At 35.6% G+C, this 19,571-nt stretch overlaps 2 protein-coding genes across 2 annotated transcripts; both read left to right on the forward strand.

Moving 5' to 3' along the window:
• The first annotated feature begins 3,095 nt into the window (after positions 1–3,095).
• Positions 3,096–12,957, forward strand: LOC132030120 (bZIP transcription factor 16-like). Its single transcript, XM_059419611.1, has 13 exons — positions 3,096–3,139; positions 4,720–4,826; positions 4,933–4,989; positions 5,085–5,159; positions 8,593–8,682; positions 8,770–8,829; positions 8,919–9,088; positions 10,307–10,361; positions 10,609–10,645; positions 10,731–11,017; positions 11,951–12,028; positions 12,103–12,228; positions 12,453–12,957. The coding sequence occupies exons 2-13, from the start codon at positions 4,761–4,763 to the stop codon at positions 12,567–12,569; spliced, it is 1,218 nt and encodes a 405-aa protein (XP_059275594.1). The 5' UTR covers positions 3,096–3,139; positions 4,720–4,760; the 3' UTR covers positions 12,570–12,957.
• Positions 12,958–13,920: 963 nt separating this feature from the next.
• LOC132030121 (UV-B-induced protein At3g17800, chloroplastic) lies at positions 13,921–18,124 on the forward strand. Its single transcript, XM_059419612.1, has 4 exons — positions 13,921–14,011; positions 14,043–14,215; positions 16,774–17,057; positions 17,192–18,124. Exons 2-4 carry the CDS (start codon positions 14,090–14,092, stop codon positions 18,000–18,002), a joined length of 1,221 nt encoding a protein of 406 aa, XP_059275595.1. The 5' UTR covers positions 13,921–14,011; positions 14,043–14,089; the 3' UTR covers positions 18,003–18,124.
• Positions 18,125–19,571: the final 1,447 nt, after the last annotated feature.

Genomic DNA, 19,571 nt, shown 5'->3' on the forward strand with positions numbered 1-19,571 from the left:
GGTCTTTGTTTTTATTGTTTTACGTTTTAGACTTATTTTGTTGGATGATTGATTTGAATAATTTAATAAAATAGTCATGCCTTTGGTCCCACCTATTCAAACATTTAGCTTAATAATAACTAGACCTTGCCTTTATTTCAATCAGCTTAATGTTAATAGTGCACATTAGTTTCCCAACAAAGCATACCGGTTTACCTTTATCAGACCTCAAAACCATTTCAATATGAATCATTTCAAATTTTCAGCAGTCTCAAACATTCTTGCAAAAGATTAGCACTAATCTAGAACATCCAACTCAAAACAAATAATAAAATACTAGATCAAGTAAATAATGATAAATAGGGCATCATGTTTAGGAGGGACTCATTTTGAGCTTATTTAAACGTTTTGCTTAAGGCAAAAAACCTATTATAAGACCATCAGTCAGGAACACTTAACAACACAGACCAATCATCAACTTATAAATAAAATAACAAAATATGCAAAAAGTGTGGGCTATTACCTTTTTACAATGCAGCCTTTGGTCAAGAAGGGATTCGAAAGCTCCTTGTGCTTTCACCCTCGAACTCAACCACAAGAGAAGGACAAAATAAATAAAATTTTATAACTGAGGGACTCAAACTCGACAAGGAGAGTTTTTTGAGTCTACAATTATACTTTTGTTTAAATTTCAAGTTCTTGACTTTAAATTCTAGCTTTTTTCGATTTGTTCAACTTGTTAAAACTTGCTTTTGTGATGAAAATTGTGAAGGAACCTCAAAATACCGATGTGGGACTAACATTTTTTCCATTCAATGGCCTCTGTAAATAAGATCTACGGTCGAAATTTGCTAGAATTAAGAATGCATGGCCAGATCTGAGTATTGTTCTACTCGATCTGGCCCATTTGTACTTGACCAATGAAATTTGAACGAATACAACAAAATAAAATCAAACAAATGCAGGAAATCATATATTAGACTCAAAATTTAAAGAAAAAAAACTTAAAATGAGAGTGACTTATATCGTCTTTGGAGTGAGGAAGCTGAAAACGAGGCCAGATCATTAATGGTATCACGCAAAAGGTTGTACGAAGGCTGCAAAAACCTTGTACCTTCTGCAACATTGCCATTTCTGGCATGAGAGAGAAAGAAAAAAGCAAGGCGGCGCTAGGGTTAGGGTAAGGGGAAAGGGAAGGGGAAAAGAGAGAGGGATTAGGGGTCGTTTGGTGTGGGAAAAATGGAAAATGAAAGGGGTGTTACCCCTTATCAGCCGAGTCTTGGGCCGGGTCAGCCCCATTGGGCTTGGACTCGGTCCAACTGAAAATTAAAAAAAGGGAAGCCTTTTCACATATATCTCATATATATGTGTATATACTTGGTGTATATGCTGAGTATATTTAAGTCCTAACCATTTATAATTTAAAAATATTAAAGAGAATTTAAATCATGGGGAAAATCGGGTTGCTACGTATTTTATAATAATAAAAAAGAAAAATATTTTAAAGGTCGGTTAAGTCGTTAATGGGCCTGAAAACTTGATAGTTTGTTGGCACGTATTTATTAAGGGTATGGCCTAGTGGTCAATATGAAAATTAAGATAAACATATTATTTTAAGTTAAATACCAATGAGTGTTAGGTTTAAATATCGGAGATACAAAAATACCAAGGCAAAATATCTTTCTTTCTAATAAGGAACTCGTTTCTGTCATTTAATCAATTTAATCAAAGGGTAACTATGCTTATTTTATAGGAGGTGACAAGTATTCCATTTAAATATAATCGAGGTGTTTGAAAATAAGCTAAATGATTAAATAAAAAATTCCGTGATTTTAAAAAAAAATACACATATAGCTTATTTTCCAACTACAAAACCACTTTGTCATTCTTTGTTGAGGATTACAAAATTTTGTAACTTATTTATATGTACTCCTCCCTCCGGTTTAAAATAAGTGTCTATTTAGAAATTAACTTAACTTTTCATATTTGTCCTTATTAAGTGCTAAGTGATCAGATCTCAATAACGTTTCTTTAAAGGTAATTTAGTTAAAATAACTATTTTTTTTTAGAAATTAATATTTTCTTAAGAGGTGTGCTAAAAGTTAAGTCGACACTTATTTTGAACATGAGGGAGCAGTAATATAGTACTCCAGTAAAGTAAACTAATAAATAAAAATCAACTTTCGCAAAATTAAACACCAACCTTAAGGGCCCGTTTAGCCATGAACATTTTTCACTTTTTTGCGGAATTATTTTTCCGTTTTATTTAAAAATCAATACAAAAATTTCAAATACCAAATTTGAAAAACACCTAAAATCATATTTTCACTTTACGTTTAAACAACTAAATATTTTTGACAAAAACTATAACAAAAAACAACCTCATATTCAACTCAAACTTCTAAATTCCAAATAAAGTAAAAAGTATTTGATTTTCATGGCCAAACAAACGCCTACTGAAAAAGGGCTCAAATTTCCTCGGGGGTTAACTATTTTTTTCTAAAATTTTGGATGGGGCAAAAAGTTGATACTTATTTTGAACATTTTAAACAAGTTGGAAAAATCAACTTTCCCAAAAAAAAAATTTTAAAAAAAAAAAAAGTTGGATAAAACAAAAAAAACCTAAAAACTAAAAAAATTTATAAACAATTTATAACAAAAAACAACCTCAAATCACTGAAAAAGGGCTCAAATTTCCTCGGGGGTTAAGTGGCGAACCTGACCGATTTTCAGGTTTATTATTTTATGATGTTTGTCGAAAATAAGGCGTTGTACAGTATTTACTCAAAAAAAAAAAAAAAAAAAAAGGAAAAAGAACATATTAGTATATAATATAATATTAATAATAATACAGAAAGGAATCTGAGCCATTGAAGTGGTCAAGTGCACCACGTCACCAACCAATTCACCGGGACAGTGACTCAATGTGATGGCCAATTTCCCCAAACAAAGCCCTACCTTTCTCTCTCTAAAATTCACCCCTTTTTCTCTTTCTTAATCTTCGTATATTCCCTCAAGTTTACCCTTAAATTTCACTCACAAGAGCTTTGCTTATATACACATTACACACACACTTGAACATAGTTATACGTAACTGGGCGCTCTATTCGGGCTTATACCTAATTCTTCAGATTCAGTGCTGTCTCTCTTTATCTTCGCGGTAATTCATTTAATTACTTAATTTTGTGCTTCTTTTTCATGTTTACTCTCGTAAAAGCTCCTTTTTTTTAATTGTTTGCATAAATTGTACCTGTGTGTGACGTGGAGACTAGAGCTTTTTGCTTTTTTGTAGACTTTTTTCACTTTTTAAATTCGAAATTGTGGAGATTATAGCAAGGTAATACTAAATCCATATGAATGGACACGTGGAATGATGGTGTAATGCTGATTTGGTTTAGTTTTGCAAATTTGCTGGAGCTTGTGTCCTTTTGCGTATGTGTTTGTTTGTCGTAATTTTGGTCTATTTCGTGTTTTACTTTCAGAGATATGTAAATTCATGCTTTGGATTTGTGTGTGTGTGTGTGTTACCTGTTACTTCATTTGCTTTGTTTATCTTGCTATTTTTGTCTATCGGAAACAGCCTCTCTACCTTCGCAAGGTAGGGGTAAGGTCGAAATTTTGCTAAGGGTGTTCAAATGTTGACGAGTAAATATTTTTTCCTGATAAATGAGTTCGACGAATTTTTTTTAACATCATCACTGCATACCCGCCTAAAAATTTATGGTCCATTTGATTTCACAAGTTATTCTTGATAAATTTCATTGCTAGAAAACTCTTACGGTAATTGAGTCGCAAATGACAGCAACAACACACCCAGTGTAATCCCACAAGTGGAGAACAACATGGGGCATTCCGAGAATGTTACAAAGCGAAAGATAACGAGCCAATTAATTTTCTTGAAAGATCACCAAATTCTAAATTGAAAAAAAAAAAAAAAAAGAGGAAAGAAACAGAACAAAGTTGGATGATTAAAATGTTCACAAAAGCAATTACAAAAGAAAAGAGTACAAAATAAGTGGTTGCTAACTTGCTATTAGATCTTGTTCGTCTTCTTTTTAACAATACGTCTTCTCTCCAGAACACGTGGAAGGACTTCTCTTCTTTTTCAGGAAATAGAAGAAAAACTAAGGAGCTTCAACAACCTACGTAACTCCAAACCTACATAGGAAAAAAACAAATGCAAATCATAACTCAAATACAAATAAGTTTAGTCGGAACATAGAAGAAAATAAATGCAAATACAAATCAACCAAGTAGCTTCAGGCAATGTTTGTATGTTTTCTTTTAAAGAAAGAAGATGGCCAACGTTTGACGCAAGCTTTAAACCGTGACTTTTAGGTAAAATTGAACACCCTTCACGCCTAAGCTATCTATCTCAATTATTTTAAGGGTGTTCAATATTTAATCTATATCCAGTTGACTATAATATCTAATCTATATACTAGTACCATTTTCCAGCCAAAGGTGTGTAGGTGACCACCCTTGGCCATGAGTGGCTCTGCCACTGCCTCCTCAGACCCCATTTGTGGGATTAGACTGGGTTTGTTGTCGTTGTTGTTGTTGTATCTTGCTATTTTGCGGTTGTTATTTTCCTTTCTATCTTGTTTTGATTACAATTCTTTTGAGCCGAGTTTCTATTGTCCACCCCACAAAGGTAGGTGTAAGGTCTGTGTTGAAAAAGATAACTTCAGCTGATTCTCATGAAGAACTTCATGTATGTGTTTTTAATTTGCGTGACAGGATGGTTTGAGGAGTTATTGAGGTAGTGGTGCAGTTTAGCCATGGGGAGCAGTGATATTGACAAATCCTCTAAGGACGCAAAGGAGGCAAAAACACCCAATTCACAGGTAACTCTTTTTTTTTACCTTCTTTTTTCTTATTTCTGTTTATAACCTGAGTTATTATATATCATGTGAGCCTAAATCCATAGCATCATTGTTTTGCATCATGTAGGAGCAGGCTTCATCTACTGCCACTGGTACAGTAAATCCAGACTGGTCCGGCTTTCAGGTTGAGTTTCTCTGTAGCATTGTTACTCAGCCTTTTACTTCATTTGTTGATATTTCATTATTGGTAGTCAAAGGACATGGATTATCCTCATGCAGGGATATCCTCAGATGCCTCCACATGGGTTCATGGCTTCAAGTCCTCAAGCACACCCTTACATGTGGGGAGTTCAGGTACGGTGGAATTATGATTCATGGTATGTTTAGTGTTTCCTACAAGAATTAGATTGGCTGTACACGAGGTAGTTTAGTCATCACATCTTCATAAACAAGCATGTTTCTGGATATTTTAGGATCACCTGCTTAGTTTTCATAATGCTGTATAGAGGTTTATGTTTCAATAATGGTGGATATATGCAGTATTAGTCTGTGATAATCAATGAAAAGCTGCTTGCTATCACCAATTCTGGATTTGAAATAGTAGAGAGTTGGGCTTGTACTTTAGAGAAGTTTCAGGAAGCTTGTTTTATACCTGATGAGCTTTGCTCTTAAGCTTCCTCATTTTCTATCACTAACTATTTACTGGTTAAACCTGCTTTTTTGCTACTGAAGTTCATGTTATGCATTGAAGTCTCATTATTTTACTGGTAGGTTCTTTTGATATTGTGTGTTTATATTCAATAATGCCCTCATCCTTTGTAGTCAAAAAGATTAGAAAGGAAAAGAAAAGAATGCTCTGCTGAAAAGATGAAATGTCACTTGGTAGTTTCAGTATATTTTACACTCGAATAGTTGATTTGGCCTTTGTGATGATAGAGTCTTGAATTATATCCTGTCTCTAAGGAATGTCAAAGCCGTAGTCATTTTTCTTTCAGCATCCTCCTTAATTATGGACGTAAATTCCATGCTTGTGGAACATTTCTTTGTTTCAGACAGCATTTGTGGAATTTTTTCCATTTATGCTGTTATTATTGTTATCACTGCTTTATTGTTCCTTATCAAAAAATTACTGCTTTATTGTTATAATTAGTTTTATTGTTCTGAGGAAGTATCTATAATTGGCATTATAAACTCCTCTTTGAGGAATCAAGTTAATGCAATGAGTAAGCATGTCGTGACCTAAATTTGCATCAGTTGTACTTAGTCTCTTTCTTCAGAATATACTCAGAATGCTCCTTTTAGAGCTTTGAGAGTTTAATAGCTTTCACATTTGACTGAAGAGCTTTTTCTGATTTATGTGATGCTTATAATAGAGAAATCCCTGGTGCCTGTATATTTTTACGGTGTTCTCTCCTGTTTATATTACTACTTAATATTCGTGAGGATGTGAGGTTTTGTTGTCTTCACATCCTCACAGCATCATATAGAATTCTTCCACGTGGCTGCTTTGATTTGTCCTTGCATAATTTCATTTGCTTATTTTTGCTCTCATTATTAGTGAAGACCACTTCCACGTGGGCTTTTATAATTGATGTGTTGTGTGATTGTTTCAAAAATTTCTTCTTGTTGCTTATTAGTTTATCCCTTTGATTTGTATTATATGTTGTTTTAACTTTTATATTTAATTTAAAATAAGTAATTATTTATACAATCAAGCATGTATTATTTTTAAATTTTTTTTACCTTTATTTCGATAATTGAATAATTTCAAAAGCAAGAAATGGTATTAAATTGATAGTATTTAATTAAGGATTAATATAGTCAAAAGATTTCTTACTTCTAGGGGTGAGTAATATCTGAAAGGGTGTTCCCAAGCTAAAAACACCATATAATATGAATCCGGGGAAGTACCTTTTAAATTTTTTATCCTTAGACGGGTAAAATTTAGGTAACTTTAGAGCCAAATTTTCTTTTTTTCAACTGCAACATTTATTAGGTCTTACTTTACATTTAAAGATTTCTCACGTCATATGTTCCTCAATTATTTTAAACCTCCAACATGTTGCTTCTTTAGTGAGATTGCATGTGCTTACAAATACAAAAAGTAAAATTATTGGATGGTGTTGTATAATGTTGAAGATGAAGGTAGCATTACCAGTCTAATTCAAAATCAAATTATATTCATTATCTCTTCTTTGATTAACTAAAAACTAATTATATGAAGAACTAAATTGATTCTTGAGGCTCATTTTAATGAATTTAGGTTGTTCCTTGAATTTCGTCTAAAAGTAACGTTAAAACCCACATTTAACTAGCATAAAGCCTCAAAACATAAAATAAATGAGTGAAAATTTAATAAATATGAAAAGATATCTATTTTTATCTATAAATAAAAATTGCATTCTCACGAAATCATAAAAATACTAAATGATCTTCGTCCAGTTGTAATTATCATGCTCTATCATGTTTGTAGAATATCGAATCAATTGTGTCCCTTTGATATTTGCTAAGTTTCCTACCAAACTTGCTTCCTCATAAATGATTTAAAAATTATCCAATTATATGATGAAGAAACATTAATAATTATGAAAATTTATCAATAAAATATATTTAACCTACAATTACATTAAATTAATTATATAGTAGACAAATGTAACATAAATTATACTTATTAGATAAAATTTACGTACTATTTTTATATCTTGAGTTTGGGTAACCCCGGGCCTCCCGCAACTAGTATACGTATACATGGACGATTTTCGGGAAAGGAAAGAATAAATGAAATAGTATGCGACTGCTGTTATCATGGTTCACTATTTGGGTTTTCCTATCATGAAAATTATGTCAGTAGTTTGCTTTATGCACATTTTGTAGCTCATGGATAATGCATGTCTAATCTCAACTCTCAGCTATTTTTTTTTTTTTTGATAAGGTAACTCTCGAGTAGGTACTTTTTACTAGCTTATAGCTGATTCTCATCAATAGCAGAATAACTCGGGGAACTTTGGTACCACTTTGTGTTGATGCAGTCTCTAGAACACCTTTAATGAGTTTAAGTTGTTTTCTATGCAGAAGCTTTTGTTAGTTCAAGCCTCTTCTTGACCATCCATCTTAATTCTTCTTAGATCAACTGCTACTGACTTGTAATGATCCTAAGTTATCGAGAAAATATATGAATTGCGATTGATCCAGTTATCTAGCTCATGTGGTTCTATTGTTGTCTTCATCGCATCTCAAGTCTTGATAAAGGTGACAAACATCAGGTTGGAAATTAGCTACAAAATGCAAATTAAATGCTTGGTTAAGTCCTTGGCGAAGGTTCTAAAATTGAGCAAAACCAACAATTGTACTGCTAGATTCTGCTTGGTCAAGTCCTTGCCGAAGGTTCTAAAATTTCCTTCTGTGAAATTTACAAGGATGTATATGACTAATTGTAGTACAGCTCCCGAACTAGTCATATGAATCCTCTATATCCATTCTATTTAGGGAATCAGTCATATGCGCAGCTCACAAAGACGAAGTCGTTTACAAGGATGTCTGAGCTAATTATTTTTCTGCTCAAATATTGTGTTGGTTTCTTGTTTCCTGCATCTCCATGGTTTTGACAAAATAGAGACTTCTGGAAAATTTTCCAGGATTCAAGCATCTAGAGCAATAAGCGAAAATTTACTAAATCGGTATTTTTTTGAATTTATTTGGAAAAAGATGTGCTATCATTTTGAGGATGGTAACTCATACAAGTTACTGTTATTTTTCTTTACCAATTATATGTTTTTCCTTTTTTCAGCATCCTATGCTACCCTATGGTACTCCACCACATCCTTATGTCGCAATGTATCCCCATGGTGGAATATATGCTCATCCATCTATTCCTCCGGTATCATCTTCTTCCCTAATATTTTTCAGCTTGCTACACAGCTCGTGTTTCATTTTGCTAACATGCAATCTTTTTCCTTTTAATCAGGGATCTTACCCCTTCAGCCCCTTTGCGATGCCTTCTCCAAACGGCATTGCTGAAGCTGCAGTAAGTCCGAAGCTAGATATGTTCACTGATTCTATCAATGGTTCAAATTTCTATTTCTCATGCTGCTTCTGGTATATGAACTTTTGTAGGTTAACACCTCTGGGAATGCTGAAGTAGATGGTAAATCATCTGACGGAAAGGAGAAATTGCCCATTAAAAGATCTAAAGGAAGCTTGGGTAGTTTGAATATGATTACCGGGAAGAATAATGAACCTGGTAAAATGTCTGGAGCATCCGCAAATGGAGTCTACTCTAAAAGGTATGGCTATACTCAACTGAATAAATCATTCGGGAGGAAGAACATGGAAAATAAAGACATACAGAATGATATTACCACATGGAGATGGGGATTAACACCAGTCTCCTAATCCTTTAGCATTTCCCATCTTCTTCATTGCGCTTGAAATTAACCAGCATGTATTTCAGTCTTCAAACATTGCTGATATGAAAGACACTCAAACTGAGGAAATATATATAAAAACAGAGGATTGGTTGCTATTTGAATTGGTTTACATACTTGGGCACTTCCATGGAAATTGCCTTGATTATTTCTTTCTGCTAAATATAAGCAGCTTGACTGAGATGGTTGGTGGATGAATTATGAATAAAGTAATCGGCTTAGTTGGTAATTGGTCTAGTGGGTTCTATCAAGTATGCATGCTCTATTGAAGTCGTTTGAGGTTGTTCCATCATCCATGGCTCCAGTTCATGCTCGGAGTATTTTTATGTTTTAATTACCGAGAAATCTGCTTGCGCTATTTGGCGCACAGTCCGGAACACTGCAATTAATGGACCCGTCCCTCTACCCTTCTCCATAAATATCAAACTTTTGTCTGTGGTAGGGTTCAAACTTGTGACATACGCCTAATCCACACATCATGTGCTGCCCTCTTACTACTGGACCAAAGCCCTAGGACCTTCATGCTCCCTTTATTTCTTCATTTATTTTCTTGGTTGCTTGTGTATCATGATTGTCTAGATTCCTTAGTGATCAATTGTGATAAGTTATGCCATGAGAAATTCATCAGTTAAGATTTAAGAATAGGGTTTCTTATTGAGCTTGGATTCAGAGTGCAACCTTTTTGCCTTTTCTAAAATTATTCACCTTATTGAAAAAAGGGGAAGAATATGATACAATTCTGTTTTATTTTCTTGATTGAATTGCCCTTATATTCAAAACATCTTGAATTCCTCTCCTCCTGTATAGTGCTGCAGTCTGGTACTTCCCTTCATCTTCTTTTCTGAATCTATTGATCCTCCTATTCTGTGATAACTTGACTGCAGTCCCAGTCTTTTCCTAGCATTGCCAAACTCAATCGTGCCATAACTAGACAGATGTCCTGTGATTGTGCTGTCATTTCACAATGTAGGAAGAGATGGGTATTTGGTTCTGCATGTTTGTTTAGGTCGTTGAAGTTAAAATGGAAGTCCTCTCAGTCATTGAGAAGTTTGACCTTTGCCAATTTTGGGCTTGCAGTGCCGAGAGTGGAAGTGAAGGCTCAAGCGAAGGAAGTGATGCAAATTCTCAAAATGTGGGTATTGTATGGTGGATATTTGATTTATGTCATCTCATCCTCGGCAGGTTTTTTGGTGGATTATTGTTTCTTAAATCTTGTTTAGGCATACTATTAAATAAGCTTTCCATCTTAATGCATCGATTTCGTCTTTTCGAGCATAGGTTTCTCTTTCCATTACCATTGCAGTCAGTATACATGCAAACAATATTTTCGTATTTAGTAGTTAGTACCATCTTTGATTATTCTTCTTGATTGTGTGTAGGAGTCACCAATGAAGTCAGCAGGCAGGCAAGATTCAGGTCTGGTGGTGTGACTTTGCTTTAAACATTTTGTGATGAGTTTTGAAATGCATTATTGATGTAGAAGTGTGACATTCTGCTACAGCTGAAGCATCTCAAAATGGCAATTCTGCTCATAGTTCTCAGAATGGAGGAACTAGTGCTCCTCATCCATTGATCAACCAAACTATGGCAATCATGCCAATGTCAGCAGCTGGCCCTGGTGGTGTTCCTGGCCCCACAACCAACTTGAATATTGGTATGGACTACTGGAATGCCGCCGCTTCACCAAGTGTTCCTGCAATCCATGGGAAGGTACCGTCTGCGTCAGTTGCTGGAGGAATGGTTACCGCTGGATCAAGGGATATGGTCCAATCACCAATGTGGATTCAGGTATTCTTTTTTTTTTTTTTTTTAAATTTTTTTATGTTCTCTCTTTTTCAAACTTTAACTTAGCATGCGGCGGATCAATTCTGTATGTTGCAATATAAAAACAAGACTGGTGCTTGATTTGAATATACATATGATCTTAATGTTCTATCTTCATGCTAAACACCCGCTTTAAGAGCATGTACTTCAGTTACATGGGAGGAATATGAACCGTTCAATATGGTCGTCATAGCCTCATAGGATAACTGGTAGAACTGATTTAATTTGTTCACACATATATATACTTTGTAAATGCCACAGATATTTGCCTGGGTAGTGCAGCTTTTGATGAATAAGCACGTGGTGCAAACTTTTTTATCCAGTTTTATAACTTGTGCCTCGAGGGCAATTATAATAAACTTGTGCCTGATAAGGAAAAACTTTGGTATCAGACAGGCTGCGAACTGGAGAGTTCTAAACAACTTATGCCGTAGGGCATAGGTATACTCCGGTACCTACACTTCTTTATAGAAAAGAAAAGGACAAACTTGAGCCTGATTAGGCAATTAATTGCTTCCTATATCTTACTCGTGCCTTATTAGACACAAGTTTGTTATACTTGCCCTTGAGGCACAAGTTATAAAACTGGATAAAAAAGTCTGCATCACTGTGCTTAGTCATGCCACAGATATATGCTGGGTACTTAGGTGGAACCACCCTAACTGCATGCTCCTCGGATGTCCTTTTCTTGTGTTTCTAACTGCAGACATGTCTCCCTTGATTTTCCTTTATGTTGCTGCCATGTGACGAGGAGGTTACGGGTTCGAGCCGTGGAAACAACCTCTTGTAGAAATGCAGTCAACAGACCCCGTGCATTATGGGAGCTTAGTGCACCGGGCTGCCCTTTTTGTAATTTAGTCCATAGTAACTGATGATATTTCTTTTCCTCGAATTTAGGATGAAAGGGAGCTCAAGAGGCAGAGAAGGAAGCAGTCCAACAGGGAATCTGCGCGTAGGTCTAGGCTACGGAAGCAGGTATGGATAATTCTTCTCTTGTTTCTTTGTCTATCTGAATTGACCCCTGACTCCACTTTGCCTTTCGGAGCCAGGCGGAGTGTGATGAACTAGCACAGCGTGCTGAAGTTCTTAAGGAAGAAAATGCCTCTCTTAGGGCTGAACTGAGTCGTCTAAGGAGTGAGCATGACCAACTTGCTGCTCAGAATGCCTCTCTCAAGGTATTTTCTGGTTTCCTTTCTTTAGTTCTCTCAAATGAAGAGAAAAAGAAAGACAGATTCAATAGTTGTCAGCCAATTACTGGTAGCACAATGAAGAAACTGAGAGTGGAAATGTCAAAGGATTAATGTTCTTAGTTGAAGGACCAAGCAGCCTTTAATATTTACGCAGTGTGGGCTGTGACATGGTTCAAAGTGCTAATTTCAATTCTTGGCATACTTCGCAGGAGAGACTTGGTGAAGTTCCAGACCGAGATGATCCGAGACCTAGTAGAAATGACATACCTCCAAACAAAGATACTCATCAGTCGTCACAAACAGAGCCCACACACGGTGGTCAGTGAAGTTCTGGCTCCATTATCGTGGGTTGAAAATTATGGCTTAACCTAACAAACTTAGTATTGTCTTTAATTTGCATATTATGTAGTTTAAAATTTGTGAAATCATCTGAGGCTTTTTAGTATCAGGATTTGTTGTCCAATATTGTCCATTGTTTCTCAATTTGGACCAACCTTTTATGGTCGAGGAACTTGGATAATATGTAGAGTATGTGATCGATGGCACGGGATAGTTCTGTGCCAAATAGGTGGTGTCTGTGTTTGCTCAAATTTGTATGTACTGAAATAGTTGATGAGTCTTGCTCCTCTTACAACAAATAAGTACCAGGACTAATAAATGTCCGATATGACTTGTATTATATTCCCCCTTTGGAATCAAATTCCTTTGTCTTTCCCTCAGAGAACCACTGGTGGTTTCTCAGTTTCACATGTAAGGATGTTTTGTTTTTTAAAGAAAGTGAACGGTGGTTTTGCTGGGAAACTTGAACCAACTGAATCATGGGGAGATTTGGTTCTGTAGTCCATTATTGGACCCTTAAATGGGGGAAAACAAATATAGAAGATTATGTGCTAATGGTTGTTAAGCGTCAGAAGAAACACTTGTTAAGCATTCTGGATAATATAGAAACACTTGTTAAGCATCAGAAGAAAAGATTGCCTATTATAACACATAGCGATAGGAATTCTCTCCGGCATTTCATTTGACTGCTGGGTTGCAATTCAGATAAGCTATTTAACACAAAATTTCTTCATTCATGAATACTATGAACAATAAGAAAATAAAAACACCAAATTACTTTCATGCATAGGGAATTTTCTTTCCCTAAAAACTTTCAAGATGTTGCACAAAAAGAAGCCAGAAAAGGAACCCATTCAAGATTGAACAAAAAAATTCACTTGAAAATCCTGGCTAGCAGAGATTTGTTACTTGAACAAACTTAGTATTAGGCATGAAACTCAACTAATGATTGGACACTTATAGAGTTCATTGCTTACACAAAATTATATTAACTTATCATAATTAAACGAGACTCCATTTGTCCTAATTTATGTGACCCACTTTCTATTTTGGTCTGTTCCAATTTATGTCATCTTTCTATATTTAAAAATAATTTAACTTCAAAATTCTCCGTTCACCTTAATGGAATGATTTACAACGGCACAAACATCAACGTTTGTTTTAGACTACAATTTTAAGTGTTTCTTTCTTTTTTATACACCGTGCCTATTCAAATGGTGTCACGTAAATTGAGGTGGAGACTTAACTATAATTAAATAATAAAAATTATAAGTAGTATATATGAATATATATGATGTATTTATTTTATTACTGTAATTTGATAAGGAGTGAAAAAAAAAAGAGAGTTCCAACAAGATTAGATACTTTAGTTTGAGTAGCACGTAGTCAACGAATGCCCTCTCTCCAAAAAATCAGCAAAATTGCGGGTGTACCGCAACAGCAGTACCAACCAGCAGAAGATTACCAACCAGCAGAAGATTCCTAATCTCCACCACCGGAATAGCTGATGCAAATATCTGTAATGTTTGCTGACGTGTCGGTTGTTCTACCGTCAGTTGCCGGCGGCGGTTTGAAACACTGCTGCTATGCATTTTCCGACTCCAAATCCCTTCTCTCTCCTTCTTTCTCCAAAGTAAGCTTTCTTTTTCTTATACCTACTCCCTCCGTCTCTGATATAGTTTGACTGAGCACGGCGTTTAAGAAATAAAATAAATTTTTTAAATTTTGTGGTCTAAAATAAAGATATTTGTGTGGTTCTGGCATGGAGAAACAGTCCTACTCCCTCTGTATGATATATCGAGATTTAAACTGCATCAACTTTGATTAACATTTTACTATATAATTTTTCACCGAATTGATATGATAGAACTTGCAACTTAAACTACTTTTTTAAATATATAAAAATTTATTCTTAAATTATTAAGTTAATCTAATTCAATTTAGCTTTAAAATTTAGTCAAATTGACTCTCGAAAATGAAAAAGTATCGCATAAATTGAGATAAATTGTTATCTTAATATGACTGGGAAAATACATGCTTGGTAATCATTGTTGGGTTATGAGGATTGCTAGATAAACGTAAAAGTTGATATTAGTTGTTTATTGTTGCTATTTTAGTTAGAGCAACTAATTAAGCATCTACATATGTTAATAGCTTGTGAAATATGTAACTCACAAGAGAATTTTATTTAGTATTCATTAGAGAAATACACGATTCAAGAAAGAAATTCCAATTGCTATGGTTTAGATAGTTTATTTTTGTTAAATTATTAAATTAATTTAACCCGAATATACTCTCCTTTATAGGAATGTTACAAAACACTATGGTGTAAGAGAAAACATTTTTTTTTTTTTCCCTCACAAAGACAAATATAAACAAGATAAGGACTTAAGCTCCTCTATCTATGATACAAGGAGTCAATGAAGTCCAAAAGATTGTCGTAATGATATACATTTTTTAGTTTACGCCAAAATGATAGAAAATATAGACATTTAGATTTTATATAACGTCCGCATCATTTTTACTGGAATACAGATAGCATTTACTGTGGGATATAGGGCCCCTTCTCTGTAGTTTCTGTTGAGTGAGGCTGGATTTTTGCATTGCTATCCATGTGAATCAATTCATCTTTAGAGGTACTTTGTTCTTCTACAGACTCCCCAGGGCGATATCTTTCTCTACCATTTTCTCCCGTTAGGTTGTAACATGACCTGACAGAGAAAGAGCCATATTCACTGCTTTCCATATTAAAGAATTGGGATTTTGGGATCATTATAAGGTATTCTCCTGTTCAGAATAAACTAAGCCACCCTATCTATTTCACAGTCCTGGAAATTCCTTCTGAATTTTAGCTTGTCTATTATCTATCTTGTTGCATTCGATAATAGTATCTTGATTTGTGGTAATGCATACAGATCAGGATATGTTCCCTTTTAGGGGTCATCATATAAACATGCATGATGACACACTTTGATCTTCTTACCATTGACTAACCTCTGAAATTCAGCCAATAGGTTCCTTATATCTTCCATAGAGAAAAATGAGTTAAGGTCATTGCCTTGGTGCCCAAGGGTGATATACATGTTCATTCATCTTTCTGATCTTACTATCCCTTGTAATTACAGCTGGGCTCTATGAGCCACACTGGGGGTGGCTCATTCTATCCTAGTTTCAGGTTTTAATCTTTGAGGGTGCTGAAGCTAAAGCCTGAGATCACTATTCAAACTTGGACCTATGGCTTCCATTTCATATGTAAATATTAGAATATCAAAAATTAACCCGCAAATTTGAGGTACGAGGGGTTACGTCAAGTAGGCTGAATTGGGATTATCTTCAATCTGGAAATCCTTAAGGTAGATCTATTTCGCCTATGGTGCAGGATTATAAGTTTCTCTCCGAGTCAGCAATTAAAAGTTGAATTCGTTTCATGTAACTGAAATTAAATTGGTAAATAATAGAAATAATCTTTTAGGAGCATGACAGTAACTGATATAGAGGTGGTTGCATTATGCATGTGATCGAGGAGAAACATCTATCTGTCACTAACATTTCAAGCTTTATAACTTGCTCTTGAACATCGTGTGGTTTGGTAAACTTAAAATGTGTAAAGATATATTCTCGGGATTGTTTTGTTTAGCTTTGCTCGTTAGAAACAATTGGCTAATCAGTGCATGAAATATCTTATTTGTGCTGAAAACTTATTTGTTCAGCTGAAAAGATATGAAATTTGCAATTTTCTCCTGTAAATATTTCTATGACTAAAAGTGAAGTTTTATTTTGAGTTAAAAAATTTGAACCTTATTTGTGGCATTTTGTATGCTTGAGTGATGGAATTTTAAACATTTAAGCTGATTTAAGGGCTCCTTGTTTAACCCTTTCTTTTTGGGGTCGGGGGCTTGAGAGAAGAGAAGGTTGTTAGGGTTTGGGTGGGGTAGGGGGCTCGTGTGGTTAAATAGTATGTGTGTCATTGTACTCTCTGCGGCTTCATGTAATACATCTTTCCTCTTGAAGTTAAAAAGAGTGGTTCAATTTGACCATTTAGCTGATTATACAATTGTATGTTGATGTTCTTGATGGAGGGTCAAGAAGGTGCAATACTTTCTAGCTTCCAGTATCTCACAAGAGAAATTTCTTTAGTACCGGTAGCAATCTTACATTCATTGCTTATAGTAATCTTACTTTCTTCTGCAGAGCTCTCCATCCTTTTCTGTTCCGAGGCTAGGAATTGGGCCAGGAAAGGCCCAAACCAGAAGCTGGACGACAAGAGCAACAGCATCAGGAAGTTCAGGAGGTGATTTGGTCCCAGTTGCTCCTCTTAAGTTGGAGTCATCTGTTGGTCAATTTTTAGCACAGATGTTGCAAACCCATCCCCATCTGCTCCCTGCAGCTATTGAACAGCAGCTGGAGAACCTTCAGAATGAAAGGGATACCCAATTAAAGGAAAACCAGTCTTCATCCAAAGATGTCCTCCATAAGTAACTTATTTGACCTACGCTTTATGTTTGCTTAGGGTGACATATTTCAGTTATTGTTTCCTGCCCAACAGAAAACATAACAGCCAAGGCTATTTTTATGGATATGACTGATATAGATACCTTTTGAATTTCAGGAGAATAGCTGAAGTCAGAGACAAAGAAAGGCGGAAAGTATTAGAGGAGATTCTGTACTGCTTAGTTGTACATAAGTTTGTAGACAATGACATTTCAATGATCCCAAAAATATCTGAAACATCAGATCCTACTGGAAATGTGGGTTTTTGGCCAAATCAAGAGCAGAAGCTAGAATCTGTACACTCCCCTGATGCATTTGAAATGATCATCAGCCATATATCTATAGTTCTTGGTGAGCGTGCTGTGGGGCCTCTCGATAGCATTGTTCAAATGAGCAAAATCAAACTTGGTAAGCTCTATGCTGCTTCTATTATGTATGGATATTTCCTCAAAAGGGTTGACGAACGTTATCAACTTGAGAGAACTATGAGTAAGCCTCCTGAGAGTTTCCAGATCTCAACAAATCCTGATGAGCCAGCAAAACCAAGACAGCTATGGGATCCAGATTCATTGATAGAAATGTACCCTGAAAATGGTGACAGAGAAGGATTTGCGGATTCTAATTTTGAGAGTAAACCAGAGAGGCTGAGATCCTATGTTATGTATTTGGATGCGGAGACACTCCAGAGATATGCAACCTTAAGATCAAAGGAAGCAGTTACTGTGATTGAAAAGCAGACGCAAGCACTGTTTGGAAGGCCTGATATTAAAGTTTCTGGTGATGGTACCCTAGATATATCTAATGATGAAGTGCTGTCCGTTACATACTCTGGTTTGACAATGCTGGTGCTGGAGGCAGTTGCTTTTGGATCATTTTTATGGGAGGCAGAAAGCTTTGTTGAGTCTAAATACCATATTATCAATAGCTAGAGATATTCTTTTGTACTTCAACAGGAAATATTTATTTATGTGCTAGCTCTGTAAATTGTTTACTCGTTCGAACCCACTAAGCATGCATTTTGTATCTTATAATCATCAAGCTCATTTCATCTTTTTTATGCGTACTGCTGTATGACACAAATCCAAATTTCTAAGCTTCCAACTCCAGGAAATGCTGGTTTCCAGTGTGGTCCCAGCAGTCCATGGAAAAGCAGAGCACTCTGAGTGTCATTCACGCCCAGTTGTACTACAACCCTTCAGGTCCCCAAAGTGAACATCCAATTGTCTAGGTAAATGGCTCTATAGCTTCTGAAAATTGGCGATGCCGGTTTGGCATGTGTTCCAGTCCTGAACCCTTGGTTGTCAGTAGACTGTTCGAGCTGCTCCCGCAGCAAGAGCAGGTCGCTTCGAGCTGGCTGCCGGGGGTCGGACTGCGAATGGTTCCTTTATGGGGTCATCCCGAACAGCCAAATTAAAAAGAAAAGGAAAAACTTTATTGTTTGTCTGTTTGGTCCTCAATATTTGTTTATTTTATAGTCATCCGGTAATGGTATTTCTGTCTTCAGCTTCTTATATCCTGTTGAACAGTGTGGTCCTTATGATATTGCTGATCTCATGGAGCCATCATTACAATTCTAGTGGAAGCTTCTAAATTGCACATACAATTTGTGTCATAATTTTAGCCCCAAGCATGATTGAGATGCTGACTTATTTTTACCTTGTGAAAGAGAAAAAGCGCGCATGCTGATATAGAGTCTTCCTCGCTGCCCTTTGCACGTAATCATCACAGCAATGAAGTGGGAGTTTCTTACTCATCTCATGCATGATGCTGCCAGCTAATGAAGACTATCTATAAAGAGTTGCCAGGTCAGTTATCTTTCATTGAGGGAGTTCTGTAACTTCTTGTTTTGTTTTGGGAGTACGATGAATTCAAAATTAGAAGTGTCGTGTTCCGGTGCCACACCTAGAAAATTAGAAGCCAAAAGCTCTGTGAATGATGTATATGATTTTGACTCTGATGGACCTTATAGAATCCGTTGCATTGTTGTAAGCTTTTGTTGTAAAATGCAAGATGTATACGATTTTTTACTCTTTATTGAATCCATATTTAGTGCTTCCATCACTGGGTCTACATATAAGACAATAAAGGGAAGATATCATTGTACATTGTATTTCACATACATCTGTCATATTCTATCAAGGTATAGAGACATACATGTAACATGCCTAATGATGACCCCAAAGTTATCCTAGTTGTTGTCCTCGTTAGAGTGACTAATGCTCAAACTATAATAAACTTAATGTTGTGGAAAACTAATTCTGTGAACGAGTATAGACCTACTTCAGAGTATGAAATGCCTTACTTGACATTTGGCTACTGAAACTCCGTCTCCAGCCTTGAGGTTTTGGGAGTCAATTTTTCTACTTGAAGATTGGAGTTGCAGTCTAGTGGTTGTAATTCTACCTTACATAAGTATACGTTTCTATTTCACCAAAGATTGTGACTTTTTATCTTTCTATCCCTCAATATTGGGGAGTTCACTCTCACACGTCAAAATT

Source organism: Lycium ferocissimum, chromosome 9 (assembly GCF_029784015.1).
Source record: "Lycium ferocissimum isolate CSIRO_LF1 chromosome 9, AGI_CSIRO_Lferr_CH_V1, whole genome shotgun sequence".
NCBI lineage: Eukaryota > Viridiplantae > Streptophyta > Magnoliopsida > Solanales > Solanaceae > Lycium > Lycium ferocissimum.